Here is a 26,449-nt window from a genome sequence, read left to right on the forward strand (position 1 = left end):
AGGACTTGCACACCAACAGTCCAAGTTACTCTAAAGGTTCCTACAATGACTTCAGCTTCATATCCAACAACAACAAAGAGGGAATCCCCATGAGGAAAGGGGAACATTTAGGGGAATTTAACTTAGGCTCTACGATCGTACTAATCTTTGAGGCACCCAAGGACTTCAGATTCAACCTCAAAGCTGGACAGAAAATCCGCTTTGGAGAAGCACTGGGCTCTCTATAGGAACTGTCTCAGCAAGAAGATTTTGTATAAAAAGGGACTCTTTTCACACCATTGAGTGTTTCACTTATCAAGTTTGTATCACTCAGCAGGACCTGGGTGAGGAGGAAGACGTCACTGCTGCATTAAACTTGATAGTATTTGGTCTACATTTACCTGCTGCTGAATGTAGAAACTGAATTGAATGATCATGGATGTATCGGGTACAGCTGCCTTTAAAGATGTTGCCCATGGTGGTTTCAGGCCCACCCTGTGCCTGTAGTCTTTCATGTTCTCCCCTGAATGTGCCACAGGATAATTATGTTCTTAGAGCCTCTAAGTCCCTTTTAAGCCTTCCTAGGCAGGTGCAGTGGGAAAGGGTGGAGGTAGAGATTACCTGTATTTAAAGGGACACTGACAGGCTGAGTCAGACCTTGTACCTTCTCTCTACAGTATCTGTTTTTCAGACCTTGAGTAAAGAATATATTCTCATATTTATTTTAGTCTAAGAAACTCCACCCAAGTTGCTAGATAAAAGCAGTCTCTGAATTCACAGATGGCCAAACAGTAAAATTTGCTGGTGTGGCTTCATGGCCCAAACAAAGCAAAATGTGTAACAGTCAGTCAGTACAATGAGTGACCCTCATCCTGAGTTTTGTATTGTTAGACAACTTTAGTTCTTTTGTCTGACATTGTCCCTTTAAAAATGGGCTTTGCACTGTATTTTAAACCTGAAAAAAGTGTCTACATTCCAGACAACAGAACTTGTCATATTGCGATTTTCTTTTTTTTTTTTTTACAGACAGACACAGCTCTGTGTCCTCTTCCTAATCCATTGTTTTATTTGTTTTATTTTGCTATTCCAGGCCTTAAAGTTTTTGTCTTTATGAAAGACAGTTAACTTCATCTCTTGGATTAAAGAGTTAGAAGACACAGGGCATAGTTTTGCTGGGTGATGTGATGGCAACTAAAGTATGCTTTTTCTTTCTGCTATGTATCTTGTTACTTTGTCACTAAATTATTGAAGAACTAGTTCCTCTCTTAAAGGACAGCTTCAGCTACTTCAGGACCAATTTTTATTATAGAGAGTGAAATGCCCTATGCCTATGCACTGACTGTGTTTAAAATTTTTATGGCTCTTTAAAGAAATCCCATGTTACTTCCCAGGTACCAATCTGGCCCTCCCTTGACTAGGCAACAACTTCATCTTATTCAAAATACAAAACAAAAAAACACACTGGCTCTGACTTGTACCCTCATACTTAATGCTAGGAATGTGCTGGGGGCTGAAATCTGTGCTGTAAAATTTTAAAGCCTCTTTGTGACTTCACATCAAGAAGAGTTATAGTCTGACACCTTGGATCTACTGCATGTGGCACTGACAAAAACCACTGCCAGAGTGAAGAGGAATTGAGTTTTAAAGCAATGTATAAATTGGTTTTTGATAATAAACTGTTTCAAGTCCCAGCACTCAAACATTTAGAACTGATTTTGCTATCCAGAGCTTGTTGGAGTGGACACGCTTATGAAACCTGCCTTTGTGCTTTCTGAAAGATTTCTCCTACTACTTCCTTGCTTGAGCTCTTTTCTGCTACTTCAAGGAGATGAGAGGCTTTGACGAGCTCTGATCTCCTAAAGAAACCCTTCTTTGTATGCACTGCAGAAGATAGAATATAATTTTGTTGTACAAATGTCCAGTTTGCCAAGTCCTGTATGCTTAGCTTGTCATCGGGAAGGAAGGGACGACAGACTGCCTCTAAGTGATGTAGCCCAGGCGTGAGTCAGATGAGGGTGGCTGTTTGGGTGACAAGCAGGAGAAAATTCATTTGGCTCCAGGAGTCAGTGTTTCCTCGCACAGGGAGGAGTTTGAAAGCTTGAAGTGGCTCTCAGCCACCTATCTTGTATAATTCTTGGTATTAGCAAGTTTACTCCTGCAGCAGTATAGTATCAGATAGAAGTCTTTTTAAATCTTTGAGAGTGAGAAAAGAGTAAGGCAAATATCAGCACCAAGAGGATAAAGTTAGAGTCAGCTTTCTGATTAAATTTCAGTGTCATGTTAACAAGAGAAAGCAAATTTGTTCCAGTAAATGAGAGAAAAAGACAACTGAATATTTTCCTTCTTTTCCACTGAGGTCTGTGACATCCAGACAGAGCCAAAGGAAGTTTAAGCTTTAATTTCTTCCTACTTAGCAGCATCATCTACAGTATCTGAAGGTAAATATTAGCCTAGTGATGGAGGATGGGTTGTTTGATGTTTGCTTTATTAGAAATCTCAGAAGAAAGAGAGGATTCAGCATGCAAGTGGCTGTTGTTATGATGGTTTTAATACTGTGCAGAGCGAGCTAATAAACCAACATTGCTTGTGATGCAGGGGCCAGCAATGCACCCCAGGAGTGAAAAAGTTCCTTGAGGGTACTGATAATGCTGTGAATTTCTCCTGCATGGAGAATCCATTTAATTCAACTGTATCAGTAGCACGGTATTTTTGTATGTCAAAGTGTATGACTTACTGACATGAACTCATTTAATTGCAAACATTTTGAAATAAAGAGTCTTATCTGTGTTGCTTATCTTTGTGGCATGACAGGTAACCTAAACTAGGTATTGCAAGTGCAGCATGAGGTAGTTGTAGCTCCAGTTTGGTTTTGATCAGCTAGAGTAACAATAAAAAAGCAAAATTATTTTCAATTAATTTATCAAATATAAATTCCATACATAGAACTAAGTGAATGGATACATCTCTTCCATTGTCCCCTGCTATGAAAGGGGCAGAAAGTCCTACCCCTGAGCTGAGAAGCTGGAAGGTGCACTACAGATCCAGGCCAAGCTGGATATCTTGCAGGCGGGCAAGCAGGGCCTGCACGTGATGTCTCTCGGCCAGCTGTGCTTTGGTGAGAGTGTTGATCCTCACCTGCAACTGAAAGGAACACAAGTGCATCAGCATCATCATAAGTTTGTACAGTGAGACAATATTTAGTCTTTTTGACAGCCAGAGCTGCTCCAGCAGCTTTTGTATTCTCTCACTTGAGCGCCAGTACATGACAGATTGTGTCACTCAGGAACAGCTCAGGACTGGCTGGAGTCAAGTAGCAGTACCCACACCTGGCTGTGTGAACCTGGGGCCTGAAAGCAGTGCAGGTCCAGTCTGCACACAGGGAATTGTCTTGAGAAATTGCAGAAAAATTTTGAGATTGAGTCTATGAAAGCTTGATCCATACTTGGAAATAGCCTCAGAAAGGTCTACTGGAGCAGGAGTTACACTTCTGAATAACAGGAAGAGGCATCTACACAGCCTCTTCTGCTTCCCAGCCTACTTCTGACTACAAATTTTCCTTGGCATTTTACTAACAGCTTACAACACAATTCCTCGCAGCTACTATCAGCCTTCAGGCTAAGTGCATGGCACAGTGATAATCACTTCAGTAGCTTCAATTTAAATGCTGTGTACACACCTGACCCAATTCTTCCTGAACTCCTTGCATGCCATCTTGGGCTCCTGGTTGCTTGCTCATTTCCAGCCACTTCTGCAGAATCTGTGCCTGCTGCTGACAGCACCTGATAAAATGGATTAGAAGGATTCTTATCCAAATTAAGAGCTCAACAGTCTGAGCCAACTTAGACTTGCAATTGATACTTGCAATAAGACCCATTTTTTTGTCTCAAACCAGTCAATGGTTAAAATCTTTTTAAAAAAGTAAAAAAACCCAAAAGATGCTGGAAAGCAGAGAAATCTGAAAACTGTCATCTCCACCTCCTGCTTCTAGCCCCTGACTACTTCTTTTCCTGACAGTTAAATCCCCCCCAAGCCCCATTTCTTTTGAGCATTTCTGTTTTCTTGTTCTAGTAGAGCAGTTATCAAATACCAGCCATATTTAATTTTTTTAACTGAAAGCTGGAAAAGCTCAGTCCTCACTCCTCTTGATAAAATAACTAAAAGCTAAATTTCAACTGCTCTGCCCTATTCATTTGTACAGTCTCCTGATTACACCCAGTGATACCTCTGACATGCTTCTGCAAGAGCTGCCAAAGGTGTAATTAAACTACTTGGCTGACCACAGAAGTAGTTATGCACACACTCTCCTTCACCTGGAGTGAACTCGAGAAAATAAAAACCTCTGGAACTTTTCTCTGTGTCATTCACAGCTCTACTGTGGACTCTACTGTAGACTGATTATTTCTAGGGTAGATACTCAGAAAAAGTGCAACAGAGTGGACAACGTGATGAAAGGCTGGCTAAAGGGGCATTACTTGAGTTCCTGCTTCCTGCTGTAGTAGTACTGCATCTGCTGCTGGATATGCCAGAGTTCAACTTCCACCTTTCTCTCCAACATCATTTCTTCTCTGGAACTGTGTTCTCTCTCTTCCCCTTCAGCTGAATGGAAGATATAAGGCACAAGCAATGGAGGTAGAACAGACATCCACTCTTTCTTCTTATCAAAAAAACCAGAAAATATTTTTAATGACAGGAAAAAAGGAACCCTCCCAACTGCTTTTCATGTGTTTGGTTACCCTGTGACATGTGCCTATTCACCCCAAAGAATCAGGTACAGTGAGAGGGCAGGACTTCTGACAACTGAACAAGCTCTTGAAGACTCAGTCTGAGCACACAAAAGATACAAAATGCTCTGGTGGATGGTTCAGTACTACAGATACTGTTTTGGCCTGTTCAGGATTTAGTCTTTCACATTTAGTCTAGAAGTAATTAAGTAATTAAGTACAGTAGTCCTGCAGAACAAATGTCATGCTCTGATGCCATTTAAAATACCACAATGGGAGGTGCTTGGACACCATCTGTCCCCTTTACAGCCATACTGTAAGTACAGGGACATCTCAGAGCTCATCTACTGGATGAACTTCTGTCCTGAGGCAAGTTCTGCTGTACATGTGAACACCCCAGCACCTGAGCACATTCTTGCTAAAAGAATGTCCAAGCAGTTCCCATCCTTCAATGCCTAGAGCAGGGCTTTAGCCCCCAGACTCAGCAGAATCCATACAACTGCAGTTACCTTCCCAGAAAGGAGTACTGGTACCCTGTACCTCCTGATGCTGGCACACAAGATTGCCCTGTCTTCCACACATTTTGTGGCAGGGACTTGCAGTCTCACACAGATTAGAGAGGAAGATGAGCAACAGCTACAGTTTGGATCTGAGGATATACCTGCAGTCTGGTGACTCCCTTTTCCCACCAAGTCTTCAGATGACAGCAAATGTGGCTGCAAATTTGGTGACAACTTCTTCACAAAATTCTGTTGCGAGTCTTGGGAATGGGCTCCTTTGTGACCATTGGCAGGCTGACCTCCTCTCTAGAAGGTGAGAATGATATTGGGATTTTCCTCAAAGGGTTTTCTTAAGTAAACCCTACAAGTAGGATATGCCTGACCTACTTAGTCCTACTCCCACTCAGACAACTCCTGTAGGTGCTAAGCCCCTCTCATCAAATCCCACAGAAGAAGCAGAGCTTAAAAGATGGACTCTGATTACTAGCATGGAAATATTTCACCAAGATTAAAATTTCCCATTCTGTGTGGAACAAGGAATTCAAAAAGCAAGCACCTACTTGCAGGTTAAGTGACTTTCAATTTTTTGAAGCTGTCAGACACACACACTGCTCCTAAGCTGAGTTTCTCTTAAATCCCTGCAATCTGGACAGCAAACTGTAACTGCTCTGAACTCCAAAGAGGCAGCACCCTCACACCACTTGCTAGGAAAAATCTGGCCAGGAAGACAAACAGGAAAAAGACATGAAATACAGAACCCCACATGTGGATTGCTTCAGACTAAAGGTAAACAGTTCTTGGGCATTCAGAGGCTGTTCACTTGGTCAGCTTTAAAGATAACATCTAGAACAAGTGAAAACCAGCTCAACCAGGGCAGTTCAGAAGAACCACAAGAAAACACAGCAGCAAGCAATGGGCCTGCTGGCAGCAGCCCAGTACACACACTAACTGTTCCTTCAGCAATGCACTCACCTCTTCTGAGCCAGCTTTCATGTGGGACATGAAAGATGCAGGAGACCACAGCTCTGGCCCCTGCCCAGCTCTGTGCTTGTCCTGTGTCCACAGGGGAAGAGAAGCACAAGTGAGCGAGGGATGGGGATGAGCAGCACTGTCCATCTGAGACAGACATTTACAGGTACTTTCTTCCGTGTGAGGCGTCAGCATGAAGTTCCCAGTCTGTGCAGGACATTTATTCACAGATTTTTGCTGAAAGGGCACCTCTGACCTGTACAGGAAAAAGGATAAGGTCACTATACACTGCAACTTGTTGGCCTTGTCCTTTGGGTCAGTGCAAAAAAGGGGAGACTCCTGTCATCCCCTTGCATACAGCTCTCCAGTTAGCTGCTCTACTATGCCCACTGTAAGTCACCCTCTTCTCTTTACTTCTAAAATTAGATTTTCTACCTAATAAAAGGAGGTCCCAGCAGTTCCTTGCTTTCTAGAGATTCCAGAGGGAAGTCAGGCTTCCGTGGTGCTAACCTGGCTCGTTGAATGGCATTTCTGAAAAGAAAAACAAAACCAAGAATGCTCCAGACTTATGATTATTGTAAACTGGCATGAGCTGGCATTGCAGCTAAGGAAACAGTCCTGTTTCATCATTCATCCCTGCTCTGCAACATTCTCCTTGCATGCAATCCTGATTCTCGAAGATTAAATGTCAACTTGTATTAATGTGAGAATCTAGTTCACCATGTGAATGGTGGTGCCGACACAAAGAATAGTGGAAGCGATACAACTGAACAGGGTAGAAACTCTTCTTTTGGCAGCATATACTTGCTTACAGCAATATGAAGTTACAATCTTATTTCCCTGTAGGGTTCCTGTCCTGCATTGAGAAGATTCATAGACAATTCTTCCTTGCAACTGTCCCAAGATCAATAGGAATTTTTTAAGGAATAGCTTCCCCAGAGAAAAGAAAGGGGCAAGAAGAAACTTCAACTTCTATACACCAAGATCTTGATATTCATCATTTCATCAGGTGACTTCAGTGCAAAAAACAAGAGCTCCAGTGACAGTAGGTCACTTGGTAAGATAAACTCTCCCAATGTCTGAAGTCCCATCAAAGGTATCTTTCAATGTTTCTCTATATAACTGTTCCTATGACAAATGGCCAATGCTCCACAAATTCAGTTCTGCCTAAAAAAACACAAAGTGGAAGATCTATAGCTGAGCTGGTTCTACCTGGCAGTGGCAAGTACAGTCACAAATATCTTCCCTATGTGTGGGTTGATGTTTGCATTACACAGCAGCTCTTGTATAACTCTGTACCACCAGCCACATGATACAGAGTCAGCACTAAGGAGAATGCATGGAACTAAGTCATCAATGAGAAAACTTGGAAACACAAAAATGAGGCATGTGTAGATAGATTACACATATGCAAAGTTACTTATATGCCAGAGAAACAGGGGAGGGACTGGAAATTTACACTCACAGGCCACGGAGCACTGAGTCCCCCTCAGCAGGGTGAAGTGGTAGATGTCTGCATTTTGAAGGCCATGGCTCTTCCTCTGATGAATGTCCTCTTGTCTCAGGACTAACATCAGGCCTTTTAAATGTCACTTGCTTCTTCAGAGATGGTAAAAAAGAAAAAGACTTATTTAATTTCTGGGAGAGAGCCTCTGTTTCCACAGCATGGCACAACAATACAATGACTGGTGAAGACTGCAGGCTGCCCTGCCAACACAAAGAATAGCAGAGTATCTGATGGCTGAGAGCAGGAAGCACCACAGAGAAGGAACCAAGATTTCTGATGCCCTCCAAGCCATACCAGCTCTCTAAACTAAATCAAAAGGTCTCTGTGGTAACATTTGAGTGAGGAGAATTAACTGGGTACTTCTGCACCAAGGCAAGCTGCACATTAGCAAGTGGAACAACTGGTATCCTGAAAACCTGGAAAAGAGCTGGGAATGCTGCCCAGAAGCAGGAAGAGAGCAGTCAATCCAGGCATCCTTTTCACACACAGAGCTGGGCTGATACTCACAGGCAGAAGAGACACAAGCCCACATATGAAGGTATAAGCAGTGCTGAAGCTAAGACAAGATCAGATGTAGTCTCCAATGCTTCATTCTACCACAGAATTTAGAGACCTGACCCACATGCAAAGGTTTTAATCAGGAGTATTGGCTATGGCAGAAATTGGCCAGTTTTAAAATAGTTTCGTTAAGAAAGGTTCCTAATGAGTCTGAAACCCTCTAGTCTCAGATGAATGAAATGCTCTGAACCAGAGACAGAAGTGCATGTAGGATCTAAACAATAGCTGGGATGTGGAACTACAAGATACATACATGCACAGACACACACACACAGAGCAGAGAGCAGAGCAGCCCAGTTCTGGATATATAACTGAGCAATCTCTCTTTCACCTCCACCTGGGGCTGAATATGGAGCTGTCCCTGCAGCTGTTTGATGCCAGCAGTGTTTCTCAAGTCACAGGTTACACCTTCTCTCAAAGGAGTTGTGTGGTGAACTCCTGTGACTTTTTCAGTGCCATCTTTCTTCTCCTGCTGGCCCTTGGCAAACCTGAGCCAAGCATCAAATACCTACAACAGGAACAATGAGAGCTATTACACAGACAGGTTCCAGGCCAGGCACTCCCCCTGCAGACAGCAACATTCTCCCTTCCACTGGATAGGAATAAGCAGAGATGCAGCAACAGCAGGACACTGACACAACAACAAAGGGACAGAGATTTAAGTCAGCTGAGGCCAGATGGGGAAAAATGTGAATATTTTTTAATCAGCTAAGAAATTTCAAGGGGTCTTCCAGCATCCCAAAGTAACATACAGAACCCCAAAGAGGAAAGGAAACAGACATTCAGTGTGCACTCTGCTGACTGCAGCCAAATCTGCACATGATCTGCACATCATCAAACTCACTTGCCTGCCCCTGCCCTGCACAGCCCCTTACCTTTCTCTGCACTGAAAGGGACCAGTGCCACAATGCTTGCACTGTCCTCCGCTTTTCCCATTGCTGCTGCAACAGCTATTAGGGAAAGAAAATGCACAGCAACCAGGTTAGGAGCTCACATACTCAACACCAGGAACACCAGCCAAATCACCAAGCAAGGAGGAAGTGATGGTAGAGCCAGAGCAGAAAAACCCTCAGTTCACCCAGTATATGGCAAGGTGTCTTTTGTGCTAGCTGAACCAAAAAATCCTGAAAATGTTTAAATAAACTTTTCTTGGCCTTTGTGTAAACAGAACATGAAGGAGAAGGGAAAATTACTAGCAAGGAGCTAGGTGTCTACCCAGGGGAAAATTCCTTACCCGAGTTTTCCAGCAAGAGAAGGAAGCAGAGCAAAGTCTATGAGTCATTAGTTCATCTCCCCTCCTCTGCAGCAGCTGAAAGGCAACCAAAATAGTGAGTCACTTGCAGACAAACCCCATTTATCTAGCCAAATGCTATAAGAACAGCTAGTAAACAGCCTTTATCACCCTGCTTTGCTCTGTTGAGGCCACCCTCAATACCCAAGTGCCCTACAGAATAATCCCATGTGCAGACATCTATGAGCCCAGCAGGGATTTCATTCGCAGTAAGCTCAGGTTGTCTTGTTAAGTCTGTTACTTCTATCAGTTTCTTCAGGCAAGACACAGCCATGCTCCTTCCTCCTCAGTACAAAAGGAGTATACTGGCTGCTCCTTCTCAGCCCAGACTGCCATTCCCTTCACCAGGGAGCACAGTGTGTTCCTCCATACCCCTAACTTCCCAGAGGCTGTGGAGGTTGCTGATCCTTCTCACCTTTTTCCCAAGGCACTGCTGATGATAATTTTTCCATTTCACCAGGTACTTCTGGAGCACGTGCTGCTGGTGGTGCTGCACTGCCCTGTGGTGCTTAGCCCTCAGCATCAGAGAATCCCTCATTAATTCCTTCCAGTGCATAAACAGGCTCTGTAAATGCACTGTTAGGGTAAGATAAATTAATTAATGTACCAAAAGGAGACTATTAATCTCAGAGTATCAAGTGATCAGCTACTCTTCCCAACTTTCAGCAATATTCAACTTGGACAACACTCAGCACTGACAGTATTCAGTATTGGAAGAACTGTGAAACACTTAATGTAACACACAGGGAGCTGTGACTTGCAAGTCTTCCTTGCTGCCACTGACATTCTTTACAACCTTTAGGAAAGCCCTCTGTGTTTCAGAGTCCTCGTGTCAAGAATGTACCATGGTACCATGAAAATGCTTGCAGAATTCGAGGGTCTTTCAGTAAGAATTACTAGAGAAAGACTGAAGCAGTAATTGATAAGACTACTTGTATTGCCCTCAAAACAGATGTCTGAGGTTCTCAAAATTAGTAATGGAAAATTCCTTTGAGGAAGGAAGTGTTACCATTCGTTATATAGCACAAAGGACAAACAGAGAAACAAAAGTAACACAAGCAGCATTCAGCAGATCGCTGGAGTCCCAATTCACTCTCCATTCTGAGGGGACATCCTTTATAACAACAGATCATCCAGTCACTTCATCTGTACAGATGACACAACACACTGCCCTTGGCTCATTCACAGACAATGAGGACTTTTGAGAGTTCAACATCTACATCAGCTCACCTAAATCCAGCTGTTTTCTGGCCTCCACCACAGCTGTCACCTTCAGGTGGCGGTGACACGCTCGTAGCCAGGCAGTGTCTCTCCACTGCAGCAGCACCTAAGGATACAATGCAAACAGGAGATGGGACACAGACTGGCACTGCAATGGAAGGGGACACAGTGTACTCCCTACATGACTGGTAGCATTTCCACCTCATTCTTCACATAAGGCTCAGCAGACAGAATTTCCTACAAATTAAAGGCAGAAGTATTTCAGAGAGTCCCCTTGGCCTTTTTCAAGGCGCTCTTCGCTTTCATCCATCCCCTCCCTGCCCCACACACCAATTCTACTATGCTATATCATGCTACTGGTTTCTCCTTCCTTCTAAGGAATGAGAGGAAGGAAGGAAAAAAGCCATGAGCTCACAAAGACAAGATTCAGAGACACCTGTAAAAACTAGATGAGACTCCCACTTTGCAGATCTCTCCTAGCAGTGGCTCTCAGATTTAAGTTTTTGGTCCTTCTAATTGTATTATCTGACCCCTGCCTGAACCAGCAGCTGTACTGAGATCTTGGCACCTGCTGTACAGAACCTACCTTTGACAGGATTGCCCTCCTGTAGTGCTCATCTGCCCGAGTAGTTGCCTCAGATTCATGTATAAGAGCAAGAGCATTTTCTCTCCACGTACACAGCACCTGTCTGAAGGCAAAAATACACACAAAAGTTAAAAACAAATCCATTAAGAATGATTCTTACTTGTTCACTTGGCACTTTCCTACTCACAAGGGAACCACAACCAGCTATAAACTCAGTCATGCAAATCAACTTCTGCCTCTTCAGGTCTCTGCTGAAGAGAAGGCAGTGCAAAACAGAACACAGTCTGAAATCCAGCAGCTTCAGCTGAGCCAGTCAGGCTCTGCAAGTGACTCAAGCTGTATAGCATTAAAATAAGGTAACTAAATAACTACAACCAATGCAATGTGATAGTATCTTTAATCACTCTCCTCACTGTAATGCAAGACAGGCTCTGCATCTTCCAGGCTGCTTTAATACTATAACAGATGTAGTTAATAGCATAAACATGCAGTTTGCTGTCTGATGACTCTTGCAGGACTAAACAGGGATTTAAAAAATATTCAAGCAAAACAGATAGCAAACAGGAAGAGGTTGATTTCTTTTAACTAGATGAACTTCCTGCAAAGAAAAAGCAATGCATGGCAGAGTCAATTCCCAGCACTGAACATTCAAAAAGTTACAAAGGTGGCAGTGAAAGGAAGTAATAAATTTGACTGCAGTGCAGTCACTTCTCTGATGCTGCCTAGGAGGAGGCTCACCGCAGCAGCAGTCGAGTGTGCTGTTTCTCCTTCTCAGCTACTTGATACAGAATGCACTGCACGTTTTGTTGGTAAATCTGGAAAAAAATAGTATTGAGAGGTAAATTTACCTCAACTGTTAACACCTGTGAGGAGAGGAAACATCTAGAAACTCTAACTAGCACCTAACTAACTCTTACTAATTCGTAAGTATTGAATTATGGCAATAATTCAATACTGGCAGTAAAGTACAGGGGAAAAAATACAGCCACTAAAATCAAATGCTGTTTTGCTGTAGCAAGCAGTCACTACACAATAGTTAATGCTAGCTGTGATATACCATTCACCAGTGCTACAGGATTACCTTGGTTCTTCTGCTCCAAAAAGCAGCGCCAGAGCTCATAGAGCCCTACATACAAGAGCCTCCATTCTACCTTGCACATCTGGTGTGTATGTGCCTCCAGTGAAGCAGCGTGGGAGCTCTTCAGCTCTCACTGAAACACTACAGCACATACAGACAAGTGTCTCAAAAAGGCTGGCTGCTCCATCCTACCTTCCAAGCTGCCAAGGTCTTGCCCAACAACACACGTCCATAGTGCAGGTCTGCTTGCACCAGCTTCCTCCATTTCTCACGCTGATGTCCCACATACTAGAAGGAGGAAATGAAAAAAAACCAAAAGATACGTACACATGAAGGAGGGAAAACAAGTAATGGCAGAGAGAGGAGGGAAAAAGACCATTTCCATTCTCTGGAGAATCCATCCTTCACTTTGCTGTAACAGCTTTTCACTCAAAGCTGTTACTGGTGCTGCACTCTCCTATGTCCCCAAAAGGCCTATCTGAGGTCCCTTTTTTTCCTGCCCTTTGTAGGAATCCTCTTGAAGACTGACGTAAACCACTCAAGTTAACAGGTCTGCACCAGCAGAGCAGCTTCAACTATAAAATTTATCATAGATTTTCAAGACATGCTGCAAGGCACATCTGGTACCTCAAATCATGGTAAGGAAAAGAGGCCCACCATGAAAGTATTCTGTGTTTGTGACAACCTGTAATACAAATACAGGTCATACACAAAGGCCTGGCTGCAAACTTCTAACTTTTGAGAAGAACACACCCAGTACTGACTAGGAACAGTCAGTACTGTCTACTAACTCCGATTGCATTCCCAGGTGCATCTAAACCATATTCCTATTCTCACCATATCTACACACATAAACAAAAATAATTCTCTCTTCTCCCTACACAGTTCCTGTTCCACCCACATCAAATTGGTTTTATCCATATGAAAAGGGAGGAGAGCTTAGGAATGACTAGTGTTTAAAATAAACAATTTAACTTCTAGCCATATGGGTACAAGCAATTAAAACATAACAGGAAGACTTCACGCTCTTTCCCATCTGCTAACTCTCTTACCTCTCTCCACTTGTTCCAAGTCTGCTGCAGACACTTTGAACAGTGAAATCTTAATGCTTCTGTCTCCTTGCGCCTCCTATAAGAAAAATAATTATTTGTCCTACAATGCAATCCATGTTACTGGACACCTCTAGCACAGACTTGAATCCACATTTGTTATTTTCAGTAATTCACTTACTGAAGACAACTTAGTAGACTCCAAAGCACAAAAAAGGAGTGAGCACCATTGTGAATTAAATGCTGTCCAAAGGAGGCTGCCACAGCACCAATCCAAATCATTCTCTGTTTCAAAATAAATCTTACTCTGTTTCTCTTTCCTGAGTCTTTTGTTTCCAGAGACAGAAGGCCTTTAGCAGCAGCTGGTTACTGTAGTGATCTCCTGCACGAACCAAGCCCTCCTGCTCCTCCAAACGTGCAGCTGTTCTTCTCCGCCAGCAGCACCAGGAGCAGAGCAAGAGCTGCCTTTCAAAATGGAGGACAGCCTGAGATGGAGGGAGGGAGGCAATGAATGCACAGCACAGGCAGCTACAAACAACAAGAAACATCTCCTTAAAGATGACATGCATGGAACTGTCCAATGTTTGTTTTTCTGAGGTTGAAGAGCAATGGACACACCACCAAAGCCCCTTTGTGGTGAGGCTACGTAACGTGCTCTGCAGGTACCTGTGTGCATGTGGGTGGAGGAGCTGTTACCAAAAAACAGCAAGCCAAAGAGAGGAAAAACACAAGCTGATAAATAGCATGTGAAGGACTCCCAAGAACGGATAAGTTCCAGAAACTAGTCCTGTACATTCTAGTACTTGAATGTACAAGAACTGATAATCTCCCTTCACCAAGGGTGAGCCATATCTGCACAGACACCCACACGTGCTACTGGCAACTTGGAGTTCTGTAAGAGACCACATAAAGGCCATGGTGTCTGCTACATGTAAAGACTCCAGGACTATATACATATATACACACACACCCTTTAAAAAATGAAGGGCCCTGTAAAGAACTTTATGGACACCTACCTAGAAGCAGCTAATTTCTCAGTACAATCCTGCAATTCTTAAATGACTGGGGTTGGCCATTTAGTAATATTATTATTATTATTTCAACAAAGTAACAATGAGATTGTGTGAGAGAGAGAGAGAGCACACACACATTTACAGAGTGAGAGAATAACTGAATGAGCTATGTGAATGGCAATCCTCTAATAACTTGTTTCTATTATTAACAAACTGCTTAACCTAAAAAAGGTCATCAGTAAATACTGGTTGTAATCCCTTTCCCCTAACTTGATTCCCTCACCAGGGAAAAGGAATTTACAACAACCAAGTCCATCTCATGCTAACTCATATTCAGACAGTGACTATGAAATCACCCCCTCTATTTCCTAAGCAAGATACAAGAGTTACATTTACCCTCTTCTCTCCCATTCGATATTCTTGCAGCTTGCAGGCCTTCAGCAGCCATGTGTCAAATACCTGTCTCATCAACACCCTCCTGGCAATCAAAAAGGGAGAAAGTCAGCACACAGGAGACAATTCCTCCAGAAAACATACTGGTCTTTTGAATGTCAGCTGACTAAATGAACCTCAGAGCTAGGTTTAACCGATCTCCCTCTTACATCCAGAGAGAAGCACGAGATATAAATTGTTCATTACTCACAGAAAATGTCAGAGTAGTTGCCTTTAAGTTATGCCCCCAAAGGTATTACCATGCTTAAGAAGAGAACCAAAGGCCCAGAGATTCCACGTTTGTACAAGTCTGTATTAATATTTCACTGCATACCTGTAACGGGCATGAGCCACTGCTGTTAAGGCCTGCTGCTGTTCTTCCTCCTTCTCTTCCAAACGGGACTTCCAACGGTTCCAGTACTTCTGCAGCACCTGAAATAAAATAAGAAAGACACAAAACCCCCCAAAGATATTCCAGTGAGGAGAAGAATGCAAATAAATAAATTGTTGAAGTCCTAACAAACTGCATATTGCAATGGTTGTCTCCTGCACTGCTTCATATACCAAACTTTTTAACCTCCTACAAGTTTTTCTGGTAAAAGAAAAAATCCACCATAAACACAGGGGAATGAAAAACTAAACATACATAAGAGTGGCAGTCGACTCACACAGATTTTCTGTGGCTATTAGTATTTAAAGCTACTGCTGTAATAAAAAAGTACTTTGTAGGTGACAGTGGAAGTCAATAGACAGCTCAAGACCAACTGACAGAAAGTCAAACTCACTGTAACTCGATGCTGACAGGATGACAGATTTATTCTCATTCTCTGAAGACGAGTGTTCAGGACATTCTGCCGAAGACCCTTAAGGCCAAGTTCCTGTAACCACAAGAAATAAACACAACTTTCATTTGTAATCCAAATCAGGTAATTTAGAATTGATGTACAACCCTAGAATCCCTTGAGTGGGGGCAGAACATGGTAAATAGCATTATGAGAGCATCCTGCTTCAAATCACTAATCATCCTGCTTTTATGATCACTAATGTTTTCACTTCATAATCCAAACCAGTTTATTGGTATTCTTTTAATGACCCGTACTGATCCAACCTTGAAAATAGTTCAGTTCCAAAAAGCTGGAGGCTTGCTTGTGCCCACCTTTCAGATAGCCTTCAGGGATTTATTTTTTCTTTTAAAAAAATCCTAAAAACTTAAACAAAACCCCAAAACATCAACTACTTGCACCTGCAGCAAGCCATCTTTGGTCTCCTGTGAAAACCACCATGCACACATTACTGCAGAGAAATAAAAATAATTCTTGTAGCAAACAGCGTAAGAAAAAGAAAAAATCAAGGGGATAAGTCAGTCTCATGGTGGAGTACCAGGGAGCAGGTAACCCATCACTCTCAATCTACTAATGGATGAATAGCTGTTCTGGAGATCAGCACAGTTTCCCCTATTTGGATTCAGTTGGCAGATTCCAGAACAGCTGAAATTTAGAAACATGGTGTATATCCCACTTAACACCCGCTCACCACTGTCAGTGTTACACTGCACACTCAGGGACACTCCACAGCCCCTCCCACCCAGCACATAACTGCTCTTACCAACAGGTGACACTTGTAGTGCTTTTCAGCCAGCTCACACTGCTGAGCCTCTTCCACACACAGCACAACATCTGTCACTGAGTTAAAGTATGTTTTACACAGAACAACCTTCTCCCACAGAGGGGCACTACATCTCCATCTAAATTGGCTTCAGTGTTTGAATGTCCAGCACTGCTATCTGCAGAAGTTTTGACTACAGTTAAACTTTTAGATTTTGCTGACTTATTACAATATATTTCTGATCCACTCTTAAGTAACAACCATAAATTATGTTCTGCAGGCTCTAATAAACTCTTATACAGCTGCTAATATACTGTAATTACAACAGTTTAATTGTTAGTATGGCATTACATACACCTAATGACAACATGTTTGTTGTCACTCGTGCTACAGTACAACGTTCCTGCTTATTAACTGGATCTTCCCCCTTCTGGAATGCTTCTAACATGGCTTTGCTAGGGACTAAACACAGCCTGGATACAATGCTTCCAGTGTGCAAAGACTCTCCATAAGGCAATCCTTGCTGCTTGTTTTTCCAGGTCCCTTCCATGAGCATGCATTCTTCTCCTGCACTCCCATGACAGCTGCCAATCGGAGAAGCACCTCCGGAGCATCCTGCTTTGGTGAAACTCTTGGGCCAGCTCTGGAAGACAAAGACAAATCACTCATGGCTTGTTCTGTCCTAGGCTCATTTGTATCAGATGAGATCCTGGCATCTGAGCCACTGGCTCACAAGTGACATGAGCTCTAACACTGAGAAATGGTTACAAGAATTCACATTAACGCTCAGCTACAGATCATATTCTTCCTTTTGATCACAAAGGCAGTTTTAAAGCAGTAACCTACTGTGCTGACTTAAGAGAAGGAAGTTAGGACAATGCATTACTTGTGCAACATACTCAAACTTGCTTGCATTTCAGCATACTCCTATTACTAGTTCCTACACATCCAAGCTAGATTCTTTTCCACTGCCACAATCAAAAAGCAATTCATATAAATATCTGCCACAATCAAAAAGCAATTAATATAAATATCATTCCCATTCCAGGGAAGAAACAAAGGAACTGGTGTAATAATCTTGACCATCCTATAGGAGTTGTGATTTGACCAATTATCAATAAAGTTCACAGACTGACTGATCAAAGTCTTGAATACATCCTTCTCACAGATATCTCAGTCAAAATCCAAGAGACAATATACAAGTTTTCATGAAGGGAATTGTAAAGCATTTTGTTTTAAATCCTGTGGAAAGCAGGTGACCTTCCTGGCAGTCCAGCACATGAACTAAACCAGCCAAGTCTGTCACAGTGTACAGCCCAGGCTGCATCTCATGACCTGGGTGGGCAGAGACATTGCAGTGTCTCCTAGAACAGAAAAAGCCATCACCGTGCCCTCAGCAAAGGGGCTGAGCCCTGTTCTGTCCCAGCTCACCATTTTCACTCACCATTCCGGCGTTTCTTTACTCTGTGGAGGTTCAGGTATCCCAGCCATGCTCCCATGCATCTCCTCAATTCCCAATGCTGATGGTGAGTTACTGCCCTGGTGTACCTCTGCTTTTCATTCTGGGTGTGTGAATACAGCTCTCGCCACTGCAACCAAGCCTGAAGGAGCAATTAAGGGCCAAGGGTAGTAACGGGAAAAAACAGACAAGATTAGGGAAGTACAACAAAGAGAAAGAGAGGAAGAACACACACACAATAAGAAATTCCATGTAAGTTCTAAAGGTGAAAGCCATGAGCCATGAGGTTCCCCACCAAAAAAGGGGAAAAAACCCAACAAAACCCAAACAAACACCAAAGGAATGTCAGCATAGAAAGCGTCAAAGATTTTTTTCACTCTTTTAAATACGTTCACACTTTTTCCCATTAAAAAGACCAATATAATACTTTTCTTTTGCCAACAGGCTTTCTTTCAGATTATTTTCATATAAAAGGGAATCACATCATGAGATACTATAAGACTTCCCAAGTCACAAGTTTCTTTCCTTAGCAGAATACTGCCCTACAATACTATTCTTCAGTACTGTTGCATGTTACAGTGCAGGTCAAATTTCCATATTGCATTTTACAGTGCATTTGCCATGTTGCATCTTACAGTGCAGGTCAAATTAAATACCATCCCTTCTTTTTAATGAAATGGACAAAAAGCCACAGTTCCAGTGAAAGAAAAAAAGAAATCCATGCTGTTTTCACTTCAGCTGAGATCAACCATTTGAACAACACTCTCAGTCATCTGATTTAGTTTTAAGTAGTCCTGCAAGAAGAAGGAAGTGGGACTTGATGCACCTTGAACTCTGACAGGTTTGGTGCTGTAACCACCTCCCTGGGGAGTCTGTTCCAGGGACTGACCACCCTCTCAGGAAGAGCCTTTTCCTAATGTCCAGTGTGAACTTGCCCTGACACAGCTTCATTGCATTTCCCCATGTCCTGATACGATATTCCATCATAAGTACTGCAATTTTCAAAGTAAATGAGTACAAGGCCTAATTTTTTTTTCATCTGCAACATTTTCACATGTGTGCAAGTTAAACATTAGAAATGGCAGTAGCTGAAGCTCCTGAGACTTACTCGAAATTGCAGGCTCTGGGCCCAATGTTGCAGAGCCAAAATATTCATTTTATGTCCAGAGCATTTCTGGTAGTGCTGTCTTCTCCACACTGCCCATGAAATGCTGCCAAAACAATGTTACAGACGAGTTCAAACAGAGGTGCCATAATCTGGCGCAAGAGATCACTTTCATCTGACTGGAAAAAGGTATAAACAACAATCCTTTCAAAGAACTACCAAATGAGTTGGGTTGAAGGGACCTTAAAGATCATCTTGTTCCAATTCCCTGCCATGGGCAGAGGCACTTTCCATTTCCCGCACTGCTCCAAGTCCAAACTGACCATCCAAACTGACCATGAACACTTCCAGGGATGGGGCATTAACATCATCTGTGGGTAATCTCCAGATTTCAGTGCCTCACCACCCTCAGAGTAAAGAATTTCTTCCTACTATTCAATCTAAATCTACCCTCTTTCAACTTAAAGCCATTCCCCTTTGTCCTCTCACTGTATGCCCTTCCAAAAGTCACTCTCCAGCCTTCCTGTAGGCTCCCATTAGGCATTGGCAAGCTGCTGTATAATGTTTCTTAAATTCACAGTCTGGGTGTGCCAGAAGAACTCACACATGCCAGAAAATAACAGATTACTTAAAAGAAAAATCAAACACCGAACGAAGCCATGGTGTGACTTTTTATCTTTCAGGAAAAGATAACATAACACAGATAAAAGCCATGGCCTTATGGTCAGTGCCTCTCTGCCCATTTGTATTCCATCCTTACCGCAAACAGCTTCTTGTCCTGAACGCCAGTGCCACAGACTGCATCCCATGTTTTGTCCTTTGAACAGCAACATAAACCAGCCAGTGCTGCCAGGTCCTGAGCAGAGTTTGCTTCTTTTCTGTGCATAACAAAAAACGGCAGCATCTTAAGTTCCGGAATGTGGCACATCTTAAACACTCCATCACAGCTCGCCCCCGACCCGGTGTCCTCAACCTGCAGGGACACCTTGTGGAAAAGCCTGAAATGACAGCGACCCTCCCTCTGGTCGAGGGTGTCACAGTGAGAAGTCTCAGAATCGCTGACAGCACGGTCCATGGCACTTGTTCAGAGCAGCGTGAATTATCGGACAATGGCCTATAACCGCTTTGTCTTCAGTGCTTACAGGGGAAATAACTGTAGAACAAGAGTCAGCATAACGACTGTACTGGGCAAGAATTAGAGGATTCTCTTTGGTTTGTTTAAAAATAAAAAAAAGTGTATCAGGTTCATCAGTTGCTTTTCAAGAGTTATTCTCTCCTACAAGCAGAGAAATGAACCAGAAACAAGTCAACTTTATTTAGCAGGCTGGTCATGCAGCTAAAAACAGAAGTGGTGTCACAAATTCCAGTTTACCACTTAGTGCAGCACACTGCATATTCTCCTCACAGCAGGTTGGCTTGTCAGAACTGACACTACTAAAGCAACGTTATTAGAAAAAACTCACATTGATTCTATGTCACTTCACACACACACATAAAAGAACCCCAGGCTTTTCTTTTTTAGGACTTCCTCGTGAATCAAGCATTAACCTACCTTGAAACAAGTCACCTTTTTCTATTTTTGACCAAGTAACACACAGCTTCTGCTGTAAATACTCTGGCCTCACTCAGTAATAAAGAAGTCTGGGTAGCCTGTCAGTTTGTGTCCAAAGGTGCCAGTCTCTGGGACATTCTGAGGCTACGTTCATGTGCAAAGAGAGCAGTTAACTTATTCTGCAAATAACAAAACCTCAGTATCATCTCTAAACAAGGGTTAATCTCCCTTCACCAAACATATTCCCTGAACCCAGGAAAGTTGCTACTAGTACAGACAGATCCAAGTCAAATCCCTTGCAGAACAAAGAACCTACACAATAAGACAAAGGGCACTCACTCACAATAAGACAAAGGGCACTTCAAAAGTTTGGGCTTCTTTCAATCGCAAGACACCAGCTGGAAGGAACAGTCAATAGATATAAAATAAGTGCTGTTAAAAGCACAGGGAATTACTATCTAATGTCTATAGCAACAGTTGACAGAAAATTCCATTTGATCAACATTTGATCAAACATTTGATCAAAAAACATCTACTTAAAAACATATTGTGATTAAGTTAAAAAAAAACAAAACAAACCAAAACCCAAAAAACGAACCAAAAATCAAGCCACCTGCTCAAAAACAACCAGTGCAATCCAGAGCAGATGGCTCTTAAGCTTATTCACTGACATCCCTAAATAACTATATAGCTACACCCCTATAACAGAACCCTCCTGCCATCTGCTCCTGCAAGCACTGCACTACCATGGGGTGGGGGAGCTCAGGGTGCAAACAGGCCCAGGGGACACAGATTCTGGTAAAAAATTCCCTGTGGATACTTCCATCTCAATATGCCCCCAAATACTGCTAATTACCATCACTTCACTTACCATGAGACTCTGCAACATAATATTTGTTCCTCTTTCCTTGCTGTTGGCATACATAGGCTCTCCAAGCCTTGAATATCAAATTAAGGAGTGAATGCCTGAAAAATTTAAAGAAGTGACATTCAGTAAAATATTAAAATAAGCAATGAAAATATTGCTTTCGGCCTAGATGTACCATGGATGGAACCTGCTCACTGGTACTAAAAACTCCTTCAGAAAATGTCTCATACACACCCCAGGGAAGTCATTTCACTAACCTGTAATGGTTGTCTGCTTTGAGGCTGAGCTCCTTTTCTCTGCGAAGTGTCCACTGCTCCTTCCACTCTCCAGAAGTCCTTTGAAGAATCTTCTGACCATAAAAACATCTAAACAGTTGAAGGATTTGGACAGAAGAAACGTCATACAGGTTTCCAGAATGACCACAAATCAGTTTTAACGAAGATTACACCACCTCTTCTCCAGGCCTGCCTGTAGCCTAACAACATCTAATTGCATTTAAAACTTCCCTACTGTGACACTTTATTTCAAGACTCTGTGAAGTACTGCAAGAAGCAATCACTCTACTGACTGTAAATACTTCACATAAAGACAAGGAATAAAGGACAGATGTTGTTAACTTGTTAAACATCAGAGTACCAGCTGACTTGAGACCTATTCACATCTTTTGTCCTCAGTTCTGGGTTTTACTCTAACAACCAGAACAGTAGATAACAATACATGTATTTTCCTTTCTAATTTTGTTCTTTGCTGTTTTAACACAAAATATTTTATATATATAAATAAATACAAAAGCTACAACAGATTTTATAATACTCTGATGTTTTTGTCATGTAATAAGAGCAGAATTAGACCCAGAATACCTAGAGGTCTCTCAGTGAAACATATCAATCCTCTCACAAGCTGCAATTTACAGCCACCTACCCCGAGCCAAGCTGTTAAGTCATTCCAAGCACTCACGCAGAAAAGGAAAAGAAGAAAAAAGAAGTGAACTATATGTTATTTTTTTGGACTTGGTGTATTAACAGTATTGCACATGCATTAACAGGTATTACAGCTATGGAGAACTGGGGACTTTTAAATCTAGAAAGGTAATTCATTATTGCTTGTGCTCCTTGCTGGTCTTTATAAAACCTATTTCCCCTAAAAAATAAATTCATCATTGTGCTGACTTGACAGACAGCCAAAGAAGTGCCAACTCAGTAGATGGGACAAGAGGAACGGTGAGGTTCACAGGACAACTTCCATTTATCAACAAAGGCAGAAACAGAATATATTTGATACAGAAAAATCAAACTGAATGACTAAGGACCTGATCTTACTCCAAATGCAAGTCTTCCCACTGGGAACTGCTTCTGTTCCCAAGGGTGTGGTCAAGCAAGAATGAACATGCAAATTAATGCAAAACAAGAAATGGATATCAAAGCATGGGGTTTCAGTAGCTCACAGAACACTGACAGCAGAAAGGAATTATCTGCCACAGGTATTTCCAAGTCAGACAGATACCAAACATACACAGATATACATTAAGAACAACAGTGCAAACAGTAATATTAACTGAATTTCGTATTAAGAGCTGGACTCAGTGATCCATGTAGGTCCTTTCCAACTCAGAACAGTCTGTGAAATCTGTCATCATAACTTTGGGAAATAATTAAATTTAAAGCAGGTATCCCAATCACATCCCATCATTTATATGCACATACTGGTTAACTTTATCAAAACACAGTTTATACGAATTTGGTTAATAGAAGTTTAACCATGATTATTAAAAACAAACAAACAAACAAAAAAACCAACAACAAGAAGAGCAAGAAAAGTACCCAAAGAAAATCTTCAAGTGGTCTCAAAATACATCCAAATATTTTCTTGGCAGCCAGTACTCTCTTCGCCCAGTGGTTTACCACTAAGCCATTAAAAAAAACAAACAAACAAACAAACCAAAACAAAAAACCTGAGAACAAAAAAAATTACTAAAAATACAAAACAAAAACCAAACAAACAACAAACAAAAATAACTCCACCTCTGAGTTCTGTAATTTTATCTACCTGGCTTTGGAAGGGAGAACTTGTCCAAATGTTATTTTTGCCCACTGATAGAAAAACTTCCTTGCTAGGTATCTGGAATACAAGGAAAGATTAGTTGCCTTTGAACTCCTCCTCTGCAAATTCCCAGGCAAGTACTGAAAATAGGAATTTTTATTAGTTTCAGTAATACAAGTAAGGGTCTAGTTTTCAGAGATCAATGCATTTATGAAATATTTAGACCCTGAAATTAGTATCTGTAACAGAGCAATTCATAAAGCATAAAGAGGCCCAAGCATAACTGCAAAACTTGAATTGGGATGTACTTCTTTAGGAGTGCTGGGTAGCCAAAATGCCTTCCAAGCAGCCCTCTTCCACCCAGTGGTACTGCTGAGCAGGGTGCTGGCTGGCTGGGAGCCCTTTCTGAGGTTTCAGTGTGCTAACATCACTGTTTCCTCAGGTCAGCCAGCTGAGTCCAGAATACTTCAGCCAATCTAATGTCTGGTCCTTCCTGAAGCCAGGAAATCTTCCTTCTTCCCACCTTCCCTCAGAAGTTCCACATCTCCACAAGTTTCTCCCAACACCAGCTCAGCTCACAAATGTGTTACTGTGACCCTATCACCCTTCCCCTCTCTTTTCCCAATGGGTTTCACAGTTAGCTGGCACATGGAGGCCCCAGTAAGCACCGAAGGCTTCACAAGGTGATTAGTTACAGCACTCAGCCAGGAAGGGAGGCCTGAGCTGCTCAACAAATGATGGGCTTTTAATCTCTACACAATTACGTCCCACCTTTGTCAAGGTTCTTTTAACAAACAAAAGAAGTAAATAAAAAACACTAGAGAAGGGCAAGAAGAAATCATGACCCCTGGCAGTGCATCAAAGGATATTATTAAATAGCCATTTTTAAAATTACCTTTGAAAGTAAAAAATACATGAAATGTGACTGTCAATCCTTGTCCTCAAGTCACCACAAAGGATCCTCAGAACTGTCTGTCATGGCCATGAACTAAAACTTCTACTGCAACCTACACTGGTACTACTAAACCCAGACATTTTCAGGTCTGATCCCCTGCTCCATTTAGTGAAAAATATGTTTTGTACTGATCACCTGCTTTGGAATTTTTTTAACATTCTTCTTTGACTCTGGGTATACCCATCTTGACCTGGCTTGTCATGACCTCTGTCCTGAAATTCATGTGTTGCAGACTGGGCAGCAACAGATTGTCCAGCTGCATGAACTTGATGCTCAGGTGGTTGCTGGATTTCATCCATCATCAGGGATTTTGAACTTAAAAAGAAAGAAGAAAAATTTTGTAGAAAACTATTACCTGCAAAGAAGTGGCATCATTGCAACAGCTTGGTCTGTAACAAAGGTATCTAATAAAACACAGAACAATATAAAATATAATAAAACAGACAGCTACAAAATGCTGAAACATTTTTTGTTTCTTTATCAGGTGCTTTTCAGTATCTGGAATTTTAAACTTTCCCCAACACAACCAGGAAGATACATTTCAGTGTGATCATGTCACAGACAACCCTTTTCCCCTCTAAAGTTGAAATGAGAAATCACTGAAATGCATTTGTGTGTGCACAGAGTGTCTTGACAGAGAAGCTCTGACTGTGTTTTTCTGCCTTTCAGTCTCAAACATATCAAGGTATTCTGCCTACTGCTGATAAATTCTCTTGAGCACTAGTGAACTGAAGTGAGATTTCCATTTTAACATAAAATGCTCTTTTACAAGCTCTTCCCTAGTTTTGTTCATATTTTAACTGTGTTTCTCCTTAAAAATAAAAACAAACAGAAAATCTCTTCCTGTTTTTACATATTCATCATTAAAAAACAAAATTAGACTATTTTTCTACCACACAGTTTACTTTCACGTGTAGTTCTAATCTGAAAAATAACAAGTGTGTTTTTATGAATTCTAAATATTTTTTCTTAGTAATTTTCTGAAAACAAGGATAAAAAAAAAAAAACCTATGCAGATAAAACTTGCTGCACCGGTTCCATTGAAGCTTCTTTCCCAAAACAAATGCTGCCACCACCCTGAAAATTTGCACATTAGAAACACAAACACATTCTTGAGTTCCAGAAGAGGCAAGAGAAGAGGATAATCTGAAATCTCACTCTAACGATCTCCTGAACTGAGGTAGGGAAAACATGGCTGCAGCCAGAAGAAAATGTTGTTTTCACAAAGTGACTGGAACAATGCAAATTTCAAAAGTTCAACTGAATAACCACTATTAACAACAAATCACTGGGAGGAAATACAGTATTTTTGGCTTGTTCCAGCAGGCAAGAGTTAAAAATAAGTTAATGGAAGAAAACAAGACCTGTATTTCGTGTGAGAAATTCTTGTTCTATAAAATATTATCTGAATGTTTTCTGAAAGAGGTTTGCCCTGTCCAGCCAACAAGAGAATTTTCACATCAAGATGTGCAGTTAAGGAAACTCTATGCACGTTTGAAGAGGAGTTTCAGGCACTTTAAAATTGATGCAAAACAGTTTTCAGCAACAAGTTCTTGTACACACCTACTAGACCTAACTCCCTTTGAAACTATTTCATCTGCCCCAAAGGTAAACCTGCTCTGAGCATATACAATGCCAACCTTACACAAAGTAACTGAAAAAAATCAAACCTGGGTAAAACATGCAGAAGTTTTGTATGAAAGTTTAAGGTGTGAGAGTATCTCATAATTTTCCAACATATGAACTTTTTTAAACAGATTATTTCTCTATTTGGAACATTGTTATGTGCTACACATATTTAATGATGACAGCCTATGTCCCCCAAAATTTATGGCAAGTGACCATGAAAAATAAGAGTCAAAGAAAGATCATTTCTCCTTTTTAAAGTTAGAAAACAAAAGCATGGGAAGAATAAGAGAACTAACATGGAGTAAATCTGTGCTTGGGCCAACAGCTCTGTC

General features: G+C 41.6%; 2 protein-coding genes across 14 annotated transcripts in view; one reads left to right on the plus strand and one right to left on the minus strand.

Moving 5' to 3' along the window:
• The window catches only part of PISD (phosphatidylserine decarboxylase), a 24,512-nt gene extending 21,739 nt beyond the window's left edge, over positions 1-2,773 (plus strand). For 4 of the 7 annotated variants that reach the window (XM_041488897.1, XM_041488898.1, XM_041488896.1 and 1 more), the window contains one exon: positions 3-375. In XM_041488897.1, the coding sequence (XP_041344831.1) occupies positions 3-227 (225 nt within the window). In that variant the 3' untranslated portion in view covers positions 228-375. Of the gene's footprint in view, positions 1-2 lie in introns of all 7 variants that reach the window. The other 3 variants (XM_041488900.1, XM_041488901.1, XM_041488902.1) reach the window with 1 other exon arrangement.
• Positions 1,263-26,449, minus strand: part of SFI1 (SFI1 centrin binding protein) — a 27,699-nt gene continuing 2,512 nt past the window's right edge. For 2 of the 7 annotated variants that reach the window (XM_041488890.1, XM_041488892.1), the window contains 29 exons: positions 24,624-24,803; positions 23,540-23,611; positions 21,751-21,858; positions 21,497-21,591; positions 19,834-19,951; positions 19,077-19,179; positions 17,954-18,110; positions 16,991-17,152; positions 16,510-16,580; positions 15,690-15,782; positions 15,239-15,336; positions 14,869-14,950; positions 13,766-13,944; positions 13,463-13,538; positions 12,603-12,698; positions 12,071-12,147; positions 11,333-11,435; positions 10,756-10,852; positions 9,941-10,101; positions 9,469-9,543; positions 9,110-9,184; positions 8,566-8,742; positions 7,635-7,768; positions 6,605-6,700; positions 6,173-6,425; positions 5,362-5,506; positions 4,452-4,575; positions 3,656-3,758; positions 1,263-3,120 (listed from right to left, as the gene is read on the minus strand). In XM_041488890.1, the coding sequence (XP_041344824.1) occupies positions 3,013-3,120; positions 3,656-3,758; positions 4,452-4,575; positions 5,362-5,506; positions 6,173-6,425; positions 6,605-6,700; positions 7,635-7,768; positions 8,566-8,742; positions 9,110-9,184; positions 9,469-9,543; positions 9,941-10,101; positions 10,756-10,852; positions 11,333-11,435; positions 12,071-12,147; positions 12,603-12,698; positions 13,463-13,538; positions 13,766-13,944; positions 14,869-14,950; positions 15,239-15,336; positions 15,690-15,782; positions 16,510-16,580; positions 16,991-17,152; positions 17,954-18,110; positions 19,077-19,179; positions 19,834-19,951; positions 21,497-21,591; positions 21,751-21,858; positions 23,540-23,611; positions 24,624-24,803 (3,418 nt within the window). In that variant the 3' untranslated portion in view covers positions 1,263-3,012. Of the gene's footprint in view, positions 3,121-3,655; positions 3,759-4,451; positions 4,576-5,361; positions 5,507-6,172; positions 6,426-6,604; positions 6,701-7,634; positions 7,769-8,565; positions 8,743-9,109; positions 9,185-9,468; positions 9,544-9,940; positions 10,102-10,755; positions 10,853-11,332; positions 11,436-12,070; positions 12,148-12,602; positions 12,699-13,462; positions 13,539-13,765; positions 13,945-14,868; positions 14,951-15,238; positions 15,337-15,689; positions 15,783-16,509; positions 16,581-16,990; positions 17,153-17,953; positions 18,111-19,076; positions 19,180-19,833; positions 19,952-21,496; positions 21,592-21,750; positions 21,859-23,539; positions 23,612-24,623; positions 24,804-25,496; positions 25,566-26,449 lie in introns of all 7 variants that reach the window. The other 5 variants (XM_041488889.1, XM_041488888.1, XM_041488887.1 and 2 more) reach the window with 5 other exon arrangements.

Source organism: Pyrgilauda ruficollis, unplaced genomic scaffold (assembly GCF_017590135.1).
Source record: "Pyrgilauda ruficollis isolate IOZ18807 unplaced genomic scaffold, ASM1759013v1 scaffold9, whole genome shotgun sequence".
Lineage (NCBI taxonomy): Eukaryota > Metazoa > Chordata > Aves > Passeriformes > Passeridae > Pyrgilauda > Pyrgilauda ruficollis.